Raw genomic sequence first — 14,543 nt, 5'->3', positions numbered from 1 at the left:
GCATGCGTGTGCGCTGTGCAGGTTCTGTAAAACCGGTTGGTGTGATAGTTGCTCGGTCGGGCGGTGGGCAATCTGTCTCCCATCTACTTTCTCACAACCTTTGACCCTGAGAAACAAATCAACAACAACAACAACAAAATAAAGAATAAACAGAAAATGTGATAAACATTTTTTTTATTCGTTAATTTTATGGAGTGGGTTGATGGTGGTTATTGACTCACAATCTGTTGTCGTTGAGAATAATATAAGAAGCCATCAGTGAAAAAAATTATTAAAGTAAAATGGTCAGCAGTGTAAATATTATGAAATAGATTAATAAATGTTTTGAGAGAAAAAATATTAATGAAAGTGATTAAATATTTCTTGTCTGTTTGCATAGATATACAGAATCTTTTTCGGGACAAAACTACAATGCTTATTATTATAATTATTATTATTATTATTATTAATAATAATAATAATAATCCTTTTTACTAAAGGCACAAAGCCTGAAATTTTGCAGAAGGGGGCTAATCAATTACATCAACCCCAGTACTTAACTGGTACTCATTTCATCAACCCCGAAAGGATGAAAGGCTAAGTCGACCTTGGCGGAATCTAATAATAATAATTTTGGCACAAGGCAAGCCAGATCGAGGGAGAGGTTAAGTTCTTTGCATCGACTTCAGTATTCAACTGGTACTTATTGACCCCACAAAAGGATGAAGAGCAAAGTCGACTTTGGAATTTGAACACAGAACGTGAAGACAGACGAAATGTCGCTAAGCATTTCACCTGGTGTGCTAATGATTCTGCCAGCTTACCAGCTTAAATATAACAACAACAATAATAATAATAATAATAATTGCTTCAAATTTTGGCACGAGGCTAGCAATTTTTAGGTGAGGTGTTTAATCAACACCATCATCCCTAGTATCTGACTGGTACTTTAATTTATTATCCTAGGAAGGATGAAAGGCAAAATCTATTTTAGTAGAATTTAAATTGGAAATGTAAAGAGACAGATTCTGCCGTGAAATGCCTCTAAGCATCTTGTCCAACATGCTAATTAATTAGTTTCAAGGTTGGCCTTAGCAGGATCTGAACTCAGAGAGAAACCCTAACTAAATTCTTTGAAGCAGTTTGTCTAACTTCTCTACCAGCTCTGTCAACCACACTACCAATAATAATAATAATAATAATCCTTTCTACTGTAGGCACAAGGCCTGAAGTTTGGGGGAAGGGATTAAGTTGATCACATCAACTCCAGTGCGTAACTGGTACTTATTTAATTGACCCTGAAAGGATGAAAGGCAAAGTTGACCTCGGCAGAATTTGAACTCAGAACGTAGCAACAGGAGAAATACTTCTGAGCATTTTGCATGGCATGCTAACAATACTGCCAACTCACCACCTTAATAATAATAGTAATAATAATAATAATGATAATAATAATAATAACAATAATAACAACAACAACAACAACAGTAGTAATTTTTAGTACTTGCTTCAGTAGTGCCAATACTACTATTTTTGTTAATAGTAGTAATTTTAAAATATTTTTAATGATAACCTACATTGCAAGAAATATTTATTTGTTATTTTATTCATTTTTCTTTTAAAACAATAAGTGAAAATTAAAAAAAAATCTTTGTGGATGATTTACTTAGAAATAAGTTGAATTGCTACCATTACACTCATTGCAAGTAAGGGCAGCAAGCCTAAATAGCTTAATGCTCCAGGACGTCGCTTCTCGGGATCTGAAAAAAAGAAAATAATAACAATGATACTACTACTAATAATAATAACACTGTATAACACAATTTCTGTCCTTGGGTAGAAACTTATTACCTATTTGCTTACCCCAAGAGAGTATGAAAAATAGCTAATATTTCCTTCAAATTTTGCTTTTGTTACATTTATTCAAACCCCAAAGAATCCTTCTCAACATATGGCTATGATGCAACCCCACCCCCCACTACTCCTGCTCAAGATCAGAGATGCACATATTGTCAGCCACTAAGGAAAATGCTCAAATGGTTAAAGTCAAACAACTGACAAGCAAATCTGTAGTATTGAACAGAATATTTGCTATATTTCTTGTTTCTTTACTGCCCACAAGGGGCTTGACCCCAGTGCATAACTGGTACTTATTTAATCGACCCTGAAAGGATGAAAGGCAAAGTCGACCTCGGCGGAATTTATTTCTGCTTCAGCAATTCAGTGCTGAATGTCTGAAGTGAAATGGAAAATAGGTCAGTTTGAAAACATTGATCCAGGTCACAAAAGCAAAGTTTGAAGTAGTCTCTTCCTTTGATTTCTAGATAGAAGCAATTATGAAATAACACAGACCAAAGAGACTGATAGAATAAATACCAATATATAAAAAAAAGTATTAGCATTGATCCATTTGACTAAAATTCTTCAAGATGGTGCACCAGCATGGCCACAGTCTAATGACTGCAACAGGTAAAAGAATAAATGAATATACTAGCAGGTGGGAAGCACTCTTCGCTGTAGTGAAATATCAAAAGCTCACCTCATAAGGACATGTACCCTACCAGGCCCTTGTGTCTAAACCCATTCTCCAGGACCCAGATGAAGGAGAGCAAGGAAGAGATAGAGAGAGAAAATCTTAGTCTGACAATATCAAAGAATAGGTCAGTGGCATGTCCTTGCTGGTGGCACATAAAAGCACCCATTACACTCTCAGTGGTTGGCATTAGGAAGGGCATCCAGCCATAGAAAACCATGTCAAATTAGACTGGAGTTTGGTGCAGCCTTCCAGCTTACAAGTCCTAGTGAAACCGTCCAACCCATGCCCACATGGATAACAGACTTTAAATGATGAGGAGATAAACATCGACACCACAATCCTTCCACTTATAGTGAAAGATAAAGGTCATTGGCAACAGCTGACTGCCAGAGCATCTGGACTAGCTCCAATGACTGGCTGTGCAAGTCATAGGAAAATAATGATGATGATAGTGATACATACATACACACACACACAAACAAACAAAATATCCTGTTGCTGATGTTAAAATTCCAATGAAGGAGCCTTGGACCTAAGTTAGAAACCGGTTCTTTTTCTATTGGCAAGAAATCTTGAAATAAACTGAATAATAACATACATACATACACTGGTTCATTCAGACATATACACTTATATAATATTACTCCTAAAAGTTTTCAATTTTTAGGAGTAATATTAATATAAGTAGTTATCAGAAATTTATTTTTAGTAGAACTGATCATAGGTCAGCTTAATTAAGCCTGACCTCAGGTTAAACAACAATCAATTCAAGACAAGGAAGCTGAGCCTTATCAGGCGGGCGGAAGAAATTGGTGGAGTTTGAAGTTTATCTTGACATTTAGTGGCTGTAAACAGATATTTCGGCTTTCAGAAATAAAGAAAATACCACCAGTAATTTAATACAAGGTTAGCAGTCATCAGTTGTTTTAGCTAACAGAGAAAGAAGCAAGGGGAATTCGGTTGTTTATCAGTTTTTATTTCAGTTGTTTTAGCTAATGGAGGGAAGGGTTAGACAGGCAGAAGTCCGTCTTGGAATGTGATGAAATAAAGGTAATATCATCATCATCATCATCATTTAACGTCTGCCTTCCATACTGGCAGAGGTTGGATGGTTTGACAGGAGCCATTCAGGTAGAAGACTACACTAGGCTTCTGTGTCTGTTTTGGCATGGTTTTTTATGGCTGGATGCCCTTCCTAACACCATGCTTGTAGTTTTTAAGGGAAAGGGTTAATCAATACCATTGACCTCAGTACATGATTGGTATATCGTTTTACCAATCCTACAAAGATAAAAGGCAAATTTAACCTCGATAAGATTTGAACTCAAAATATAAAGAACCACAACACAATTTTCCAACATTTTAATGATTCTGCCAGCATGCTGCCTTAGCAAGTCACAATAACGGTTGATGTTTTTTAATTCAGGTCAGCTCCAACTGAACAGATCTATAATCAAAGGCATTCCGCCGATGATCATCCCAACCTACTTTTGAGTATTGCATTTCTAGGACTGAAAGCATGGTATGGTCAAAAGTTTATTTATCTATCCAGGTGACATCCCTTTATGCCAAGGTGGACTTAGCCATTTGATAGACATTGATAAAATATGAATCAAAGTATTGGGATTGATACTTGTAGGTGATGGCTGCAGTCTAATGATTGAAACCTGTAATAAAAGAATGCTTCCAGAATATTCTTACCTCCAGTGTAGTAACCATTAGCATAGATTACTTTGCCAACAATCCACAGAACTCCACAAATAGTACAGACAATCTACAAAATAAAATAGACACAAAGTGTTTAAAAACAGTGCTTAAAGGTATTAGTTAACCAATTTGTACCATATTTCATATTTTTAGTTTATATTTGAGTTTTGAAAATAATGATAATAAAAAAATGAAGTCTTTAGAAAATAATTAAATTTTTGTTCATATGGATCCTTTTGTTACCCTATTTTTATTGAAATACACTGCTTTCATTTGAAATCATTTGAAGAATTTACTCGTATCACTTGCCATAAATTGTGGTATTTGGAATATAACTTAACATGAGACATACTACTCAAAACCTTGATGGAATGTTTCAATTTATATTCGTTTAACCTTTTAGTATTTAAACCAGCCATATCTGGTCAAAATATTCTACCTGTTTTATGTTCACACTGACTAGATCTTGCCTCTCATACCTATCCTACAATGTCATTCTAAATATAAAACAATGACATCATCGAAATCTTGAAGCCACAAGATATAACTCATGATTACCATAAATCCTCGAGTATAGTACGCCCTTGAGTATAATACACAGGGGATTTTTAGGGGGCTGTACCTCTGAAATACCTAAACCTTGTATATAATACGCACCACTTCTCTAACTTGAATCATGTGTAATTAAGCCAGCAGCACCTAGTTGAACAAACTCTTCCGCGCATGAGTAAAACAATAATGGTAATGTTTTAAACTGTTATACAGGAATGTGAATATGTTTGCAAATTGTTTTTGTTACATGTTATCCTGTGTTCTGAATACTTTTATTTTAATAAATGTTGCTTACTGCAAGTTATGGATGATTCTTTTATGACTTCATTGCTTTCAGGCTAAGCTTAAGGTATTTTCACGCCGACATCACAAAATGCATCTGAATAAATATTGCCGGACAGCAAATAGAGACTCGGACATTGCTTAGAAAATATTTTTCATGTTTAACCTCGTATATAGTACGCACTAGGGATTTTGACCTTTAGATTTTGGGGAAAAAATGTGGATTATACTCGAGGATTTACGATAATTCAAAACAATGTGAATATATAATAAGTGTTACATTTAACAGAGTAATCATCATTTAGCATCTGTTTCCCATGCTGGCATGGGTTAGCTGGTTGGACTGGAACTGGTAAACAGGAGAGTTGTGCCAGGTTCCAGTCTGGTTTTGGTTTGGTTTCTACAGCTGGATGTTCTTCCTAACACTAATCACTCCAAAAGTGTAGAGAGTGTTTTTTACGTGTCACTGTCACACGATACAGGGTGTCCATAAATTACCTTTACAATAAGAAAAATTCAGAAAAAAAAAAGCATAATTCTGTTTTACACATGGCATGCAACCCCTAATAACTTTTTTTGATTTTTTGGAATTTTCAGGAAATTTTTGGGAATTCATGACTATGCAAAAAAAAAAAGTTTTTAGAAACCTCAGAACACTTCCATGTGGGCTTCATTGGTTGCATACAACACATCTACTCAATACAATGCAATTGTGGAAGTTGTAAAGATAATTTATGAACACCCTGTACATACACATACAAGCACACACATATAATAAAAAAGTGAATTTCTTACAGGATAAAAGAGTCCGGCAAATCCCAGAAGCATAAGGAATATGGGGTAGCCTTCAAGTCTGGAATTAAAAATAAATAATAATAGAAATCATAGAAACTTTTTAAAAATTGTTGAATATTTATTATTTCATATACAGAATATATTTAATATTTTTACTGTCTAGTGGAGTGGCACGTAAAAAGCACCCACTACACTCATGGAGTGGTTGGCGTTAGGAAGGGCATCCAGCCATAGAAACACTGCCAGATCAGACTGGAGCCTGGTGCAGCCTCCTGGCTTCCCAGACCTCAGGCAAACCGTCCAACCCATGCTAGCATGGAAAATGGACGTTAAATGATGATGATGATGATGATAGTTATGTTCTTAGTTCAAGCCACTTCAAAGTTAACATTGGTTTTTATTTTCCTTTATGGAGTTCATCATCATCATATTTTAACATCTGTTTTCCATGCTGGCATGGGTTAGACAGTTTGACTGAAGCTAGTAAGCTAGGGAGCTGTACCAGGTTCCAGTCTGTTTAGGCTTGGTTTCTACAGCTGGATACCCTTCCTCATCCCAGCTACTCCATAGAGTGTATTAGGTTTCTTTGATGTGTCACTGGGCTTTTACATGTCATGAAGAAAGTAGGCATAGGAGTGGCTGTGTGGTAAGTAGCTGCTTATCAACCACATGGTTCGATGTTAAGTCCCACTGTGTGGCATCTTGGGTGTATTCTACTATAGTCTTGGGCCGATCAAAGCCTTGTGAGTGGATTTGGTAGATGGAAACTGAAAGAAGCCTGTCATATATATGTATATATATATGTGTGTGTGTGTGTGTCTGTGTTTGTCCCTCCAACATCGCTTGACAACCAATGCTGGTGTGTTTACGTCCCTGTAACTTAGCTTCGGCAAAAGAGACCGATAGAATGAGTACTAGGCTTCCAAAGAATAAGTCCTGGGGTCGCTTTGCTCGACTAAAAGCGGTGCTCCAGCATGGCCACAGTCAAAGGCTTCTGTGCCGGTGGCATGTAAAAAGCACCATTTGAGCATGATTGTCACCTCACTGGCATTTGTGCCGGTGGCACGGGAACAAAACATTCAAGCGAGGTCGTTGCCAGTGCCGCTGGACTGACTCCTGTGCAGGTGGCATGTAAAAAACACCATTTGAGCATGGCCGTTGCCAGTACAGCCTGACAGGCCCCCCCTGTGCCAGTGGCACATAAAAGCACCCACTACACTCTCGGAGTGGTTGGCGTTAGGAAGGGCATCCAGCTGTAGAAACTCTGCCAGATCAGACTGGAGCCTGGTGCAGCCATCTGGTTCGCCAGACCTCAGTCAAATTGTCCAACCCATGCTAGCATGGAAGGCTAGCATGATGATGATGAATTTCAATTTACTTTGGGTATTGTTTTTACAAATAATAACAATAAAAGTGACTTCCTTCTCAATTTACAGTTTCTATAAGCATGGAGACTCATGGAACCAGTCAACCATGAAAACAAAGGGACAACTGTTTACACTTTTTTTTTAAAGCAAAATTGTCATTTTCAGTAAGTTTTTAACACAGTTTGCTATTTTCTGTTAGTTTTGTGTTGCTTGAAAGGAAATTGATCTGGTGACCTGCATTCTACTGTCTTGAAAGAAAGAATTCCTTAAATTCTAGTAACACAGTAAGAAGGGATCATCCTTGTATTAGTATCTTTAATCATAGATCTACTTCAGGTCAATGTAGACCTGAAGTTAAATAACAGCAGCAGCAGCAGTAGTAGCAGCAGCAGTAACTGCTTCGACCTACAAAACAGTAATTAACTTTCGTCTTTCATGTGTTTCAGTCATTTGACTGTGGCCAAGCTGGAGCACTGCCTTGAAGGGTTTTTTTTTTTCTTTTTAGTCGAACAAATCAACCTCAGGACTTTTTTTATTTACTTGTTTCGGTCATTTGACTACGGCTATGCTGGAGCATCACCTTGAAGGATTTTTTTTTTTAGTCAAACAAATCAACCCTAGGACTCAATTTCTGAAGCCTGGTACTTATTCTATCGGTCTCTTTTGCCAAACCGCTAAGTTACGGGGATGTAAATAAACCAACACTGCCTGTGAAGTGGTGATGGGGGACAAACACAGACACAAAGACATGCATACACAAACACATGTACGATGGGCTTCTTTCAGTTTCTGTCTCCCAAATCCACTCGTGAGGCTATAGTAGAAGACATTTGCTCAAGGTGCCCTGCAGTGAGACTGAACCTGGAACCACATGGTTGGAAAGCAAGCTTCTCACCACACCTGCACCTACTTACTTAACTTATTCTTTAAAATCCTGTACTTGTTTTATTGGTCTCATTTGCTGAACCACTAAGTTACAGGAAAGTAAACAAACCAACATAAGTTGTCAAGCAGTGCAGTGGGGATAAATACAAACACACACATATTGAGAGGCTTCCACACAGTCTCCATCTACGAAATTCCTTCACATGGCATTGGTCAGCCTGGAGCTACAGTAGAAAACACTTGCCCTTGCCCAAGGTAACATGTAGTGGGATTGAACCCAAAGTAATGTGGTCACAAAACAAGCTTCTAAATGACACAACAATAAATATAAAATCAATACATTTTTAGAAATAAAAAGTAAATAAAAGTTAATAATTAGAAAATAATTACGTGTTCTGGTGGACTCTCTGAATACAGTTGAACATGTTTGAGTCTTTTGAATACATTGTGGGATACTGTGGAAAAATAAAAAGAATAACAAAATATAAATACAGTAACATTGGCTGTATATTTGGTATTGCAGAAAATACATTGTTTTGCGTGTGTGTGTGTGTGAGTGTGTACGAGGAGGTACTAAAAAGTTCCTGGCTTTGAGGGTGTTGCAAAATGCTTGATTGGAGGCCCAGTCTTCTGCATTCTTTTAGAGAGCTTAGGAAAACTGAAGGACCGCTGCAATAAATGTGTGAATCTGAGAGAACATGTTGATTAACTTGTTGACAACGGTTGATGCAAATATGCAATCACACTTTTGCTTGCCTACCGCGGTTAATGTAAATATATAATGTAGAGTTGCCTTACATGTTTCAGTCATTTGACTGCGGCCATGCTGGAGCACCACCTTTAGTCAAGCAAAGCGACCCCAGGACTTATTCTTTGTAATCCTAGTACTTATTCTATCGGTCTCTTTTGCCGAACCACTAATTTACGGGGATGTAAACACACCAGCATCAGTTGCCAAGCAATGTTGGGGGGACAAACACAGATACACAAACATACATATATATATATATATATATATATATATATATATATAGTCAATAATAATAAGGGTAAAATTAATTAATTAGTAATTATTAATTTTACCAAGCAGTGTTCAGTATGTAAAAAGACCATTTACGGTATATTTAAAACATTACTTTATATAATTAGGGCTCAGCAAAAAAATTTACCACACACCGAACTTTTAGAAATAGCAGCCAAAGAATTTAGCTATTTTTTTGCTGAACCCTAATTATATAAAGTAATGTTTTATATATATATATATATATATATACACATATATACGACGGGCTTTTTCAGTTTTCGTCTACCAAATCCACTCACAAGGCTTTGGTTGGCCTGAGGCTATAGTAGAAGACACTTGCCCAAGGTGCCATGCAGTGGGACTGAACCTGGAACCATGTGGTTGGTAAGCAAGCTACTTACCACACAGCCACTCCTGCACCTATTAAGATTTTTTAAACATTGAATTGGTTGAGAAACCCTGGAATAAAAGCAAAGATTGGTGACACCCAACTCCCCAAGATACACACACACACACACACACACACACACAAACACACAGCTGCCCTCCCACTCACCAACAAGCTGTAGTATGATATGAACAAAAATAAGAAAATATAATGCAATGTTTAAATACAAAGAATAAACATAATAAAGAAAACATAAAAAAAAAAAAAACGAAGCCAAAGTGGTGAACATTTGGCAAGAGAAACCTCCAAACCAAAACATTTTTCCCACTGCCAACCAGAAATCCAGAAATATATTTTAATGGTAAACTACTCATAGGTGTTATTTTAAGATTGACTCTAACAGATCAAGTTACACTGATAGAAAAATATTTACATTTTCTCTTCCATTTTTTGTTTTGTATTTTTTATTCCGAAATACTTTTTTTTATTTTAAATAGTAGTATAGCTAGTGAGGATAACAATGATGATGGTGGTGGTGGTGGAGATGATGAATTTAATGATAATGTACATGAAAGGCGTAGGAGTTGCTGTGTGGTAAGTAGTTTGCTTACCAGCCACATGGTTCTGGGTTCAGTCCCACTGTGTGGCACCTTGGGCAAGTGTGTTCTACTATATCCTCGGGCCGACCAAAGCCTTGTGAGTGGATTTGGTAGACGGAAACTGAAAGAAGCCCATCGTATACATGTATGTATGTGTGTGTTTGTGTGTCTGTGTGTGTCCCCCCCCGACATCGCTTGACAACCGATGCTCATGTGTTTACATCCCCGTAACTTAGCAGTTCAGCAAAAAGAGACCGATAGAATAAGTACTAGGATTACAAAGAATAAGTCCTGGGGTCGATTTGCTCGATGAAAAGGCGGTGCTCCAGCATGGCTACAGTGAAATGACTGAAACAAGTAAAAGAGTAAAAGAGTAAGAGTATAGTGATGATGATGATAATAATGGCAGTGGCAGAGGATAATGATAATGATGGTGGTAGTAGTGGTGGTGGTGATGGTTGAGATGATGATGAATTTAATGACAACATGTATATGGTAGTGTTGTTGGTGGTGACGGTGATGTATAAAGGTGGTGATGTATGCGATGATGGTGATGATGGTTCATATGGTGATGATGATGATGATGTATGTGGTGTTGGTGGTGATGCATTTGCTCATGTTTAACCCCACCCCCAGTTCAATTCTGATCAATCAGACCATTCCAACTATGACCATCCCATCCTTTTTTTTTTCTTCCAGAGACAGGACTACATATGTCTTGGACTACATCATTACATTATCCCATTATCCAATGTGTCCTCCTTTTTGACTGTGATTTAAAGGAAATATGGCGACTACTCCAAGCCGGTTGAGCAACCGGGGGGGGGGGGGTAAAGAGACTCCTACACTGGAATGTGATGGTGACGGTGAGGATGAAGATGTGGGTGTTGACAGATTTGGTGGGGGTGGTGATGGCAGTGATGGTGAGGGTAATAATATGATGGTTAGGGTTTTGACATTCCAACTCCCTATCGCCAAAAGGCATCAGTAATTTGGTAATTCCTAGTTCCTAGTTAACTATTGACAACTGGGGGGAAGGGCACATATGGAAAGGAACCTCAAGGTCTCAATTCACCACTCACTCTCCTGATAGTAATTATAGGAGCACTGGAGCCTGAAATGAAAATAAACTGTTGATGTGTAGATAGTAAGCTGCTTAGGGGCTGGCAAAAATGTGAGAACATATAGGGGTTTAAATATGGAAGGACTGAAAAGGGAAACACTGTGTTTAGGAACTCCTAGAGAAATTTCAATATAGCATGAACACAAATTTTTGTAAATAATTTGTAACAGATGGTTGGAAATTGTATATGTGTTAATATGTATGTGTGTGTGTCTGCAAATGGGAGTGTGTCTGTAAAGAAGAGAGAGAGAGAGAGAAAGGAGGATATGAATACATGTGTGTGTGTGTGCGTACACATACATATGTATGTATCTATGTACAGGGTGGACCAAAAGCCACACACAATAAATTCCATATGCTCTGGAATTGTCAAAGACATGCTTCAATTTTCTAAAATTGAATAAAATAATGATGAATACACACTTACTTGTACATGATGAACAAAATTAATAATAATAATAATAATAATAATAATAATAATAATAATAATAATAATGATAATAATATTAATGATAACAACAATAATGATGATGATGGCTATTGATGACTAAAAGTTATTTAAAATCGGAAACAGAGGCTCTAATCTGTGCTACCCAAGAACAAGCACTAAGAACGAATTACATCAAATACAGAATAGATAACACATCAGAAAGTGGTGAGTGCAGAATTTGAGAACAAAATCGTGAAACTGTATGGCATATTACCAGTCAATGTATGCCACCAGTCCAGAAAGAATATAAGAGATGTCATGACAATACAGCAAGGATTGTCCATTGGACACTTTGCAACAAGTATGGATTTGACAGAGGCAAACATAAATCCGAAGGCATCATCGAAAATGATAATACAAAGATCCTATGTGACCATGAGATAGAGAATTGGAAACCAAACATAGTATTAAGAAAGAAAGCAAATGATGCTGGATCATGGATATAGCATGCCCAGCTGACAACAAGGTGTGCGATAAGGAAGAAAGAAAAGTCAACAGATATGACAGGTTAGCTTGGGAAATTAAACAGTTGTGGTCGATGAAAAATGTGGTAGTAGTACCAATAATTGTCAGAGCCCTGGAAACAATGAGTAAAAATCTTGAGAAGTACATGGAACAAATAGGGACTGCAATAAGGGCAGAGCACTTGCAGGAAACAGCACTGCTTGGAACCACTTGAATATTCCAGATGGTGCTCAGAAAATAAGGGGTGTTACTTAGTTCGCTGGTAGTGAACAGCTAGCACCATAGTACATCTTCAGCGATAGAAGCTGTGCAAAGACAATAAATAATAATAATAATAATAATCCTTTCTACTATAAGCGCAAGGCCTGAAATTTGGAGGAAGGGGGATTAGTCAATTAAATCAACCCCAGTGTTTCGCTGGTACTTAATTTATCAACCCTGAAAGGACAAAAGGCAAAGTTGACCTCAGCGGAATTTGAACTCAGAATGTAGTGACAGACAAAATGCTGCTTAGCATTTTACCCAACGTGCCACCTTAAAAATTAATAATAATAATCGTTCCTACAACAGGCACATTGGTTCTTACTTTATCGACTCTGAAAGGATGAAAGCAAAGTTGACCTTGGCAAAATAATAATAATAATAATAATAATAATAACCTTTCCTGCTGTAGGCACAGCCCTGAAATTTTGGGAGAGGGCACAAGTTGATTACATCAACCTCAGCAGAATTTGAACCTCAGTGGAATTTGAACTCACAACGTAGTGATGGGCGAAATACTGCTAAGCACTTTTGCCCAGTGTGCTAATGGTTCTGCCAACTCGCCATAATAATAATAATAATAATAATGATGATGATGATGATGATTATAACAATGAGCGGGATGGGCTACTTGACCAGAAGAAAATTTTTATCAGGGTTCCAAGTACAAAGTCATGCACTGTTTATCTTGATATGAGATCAAGATGTCATGCACTGATGGTTGTGATGCATGTGCCTGGTATACTCTTATCAGATGGATAGTCATGATCGGTATATCGTATATTTGTGCCCCAGTATCAGTTTGATAACATGAGCTGTGCTCTCACTCAATAATCCTTTCTACTGAAGGAAGACACAAGGCCTATCTCTCACTCAATAATGAAAATAACACTAATAATAATCATAATAATAATGATTTCAAATTTTGGCACAAGACCAGGAATGTCGGGGAAGAGCGATTATCTCAACCCCAGTGCTCAACTGGTACTAATTTTATTCATGCTGAAAGGTTGAAAGGCAAAGTTAACCCTGGTCAAATTTGAACTCAGAACATAAAAATGGACGAAATGTTGCTAAGCATTTTTGCCCAGCATGCTAACGATTCTGCCAGCTTGCCAGATGATAATAATAATAATGGCTACAGAAAATATTCTGCTCAGTACCACAGATTTGCTTGTCAGTTGTTTGACCTTAACCAGTTGAGCATGTCCCTTAGTGGTTGACGATATGTACATCCCTGACCACGAGCAGACGTAGTGGGGGAGTGTTGAAAGGAATTCTTAGATATTTGGATAATTCACCTTTGGAAACATGGGTGGTTCGTTCAACATCCTTAAACGATCCTTATTCAGGGACCTTTTGAGCAGGATCAGCTACTCGACCAGAAGAAATTTCTAACTGGGCCCCACCTGCAAAGTCATGTGCTGTTTATCTTGATATGAGATCACCATGTCGAGCACATATGGTTGTGATGCATGTGCCTGGTGTACCCTTATCAAATGGGTAGTCATGATGGGTATACTGGACTTCGTATATTTTACCCCAGTGTCACTTTGATGTCATGCACTGCTCTCTCACTCAATAATAATAATAATAATAATAATAATGGTTTCATATTTTGCCACAAGGGCAGCCATTTTGGAGGAGTGGGATGAGTCAATTACATTAACCCCCAGTGTTTCACTGGTACTTAATTTATCGACCCACCCTCCACCCCAAAAGGATGAAAGGCAAAGTCAACCCTGGCAGAGCTTGAACTCAGAATGTAAAGACAGATAAAATGCTGCTAAGCATTTACCCAGCATGTTAACAATTTTGTCAGCTTGCCACTTTAGTAATAATAATGATAATAAAATGTTCATCTCATATGCCATCAAATACATTATATTTCCAAACTGCAACAGTACTGCCTACAATTAATAATAAATGCGCCCTTTTAAAGCCTAACCAGGTCATGGGCCTGGTTTCCCAGTTTCACTGACGAATGTGTTGCCCAGCTGGACGGGACACCAGTCCATCGCAGCGTCACTCATTTTTGCCAGCTGAGTGGACTGGAGCAATGTGAATTGAAGTGTTTTGTTCAAGAACAC

At 37.5% G+C, this 14,543-nt stretch overlaps 1 protein-coding gene across 1 annotated transcript in view; it reads right to left on the bottom strand.

Moving 5' to 3' along the window:
* Positions 1-1,470: 1,470 nt before the first annotated feature.
* Positions 1,471-14,543, bottom strand: part of LOC115220512 (microsomal glutathione S-transferase 3) — a 28,802-nt gene continuing 15,729 nt past the window's right edge. The window contains exons 2-5 of the mRNA XM_029790650.2: positions 8,494-8,558; positions 5,852-5,909; positions 4,217-4,289; positions 1,471-1,739 (exon numbers count right to left, since the gene is read on the bottom strand). Of these exons, the coding sequence (XP_029646510.1) occupies positions 1,642-1,739; positions 4,217-4,289; positions 5,852-5,909; positions 8,494-8,558 (294 nt within the window). The 3' untranslated portion in view covers positions 1,471-1,641. The remainder of the gene's footprint in view (positions 1,740-4,216; positions 4,290-5,851; positions 5,910-8,493; positions 8,559-14,543) is intronic.

The sequence above is a fragment of the Octopus sinensis genome, linkage group LG16, assembly GCF_006345805.1.
Source record: "Octopus sinensis linkage group LG16, ASM634580v1, whole genome shotgun sequence".
In the NCBI taxonomy this organism is placed as follows: domain Eukaryota; kingdom Metazoa; phylum Mollusca; class Cephalopoda; order Octopoda; family Octopodidae; genus Octopus; species Octopus sinensis.
This window is presented reverse-complemented; position numbering and strand designations above follow the sequence as displayed.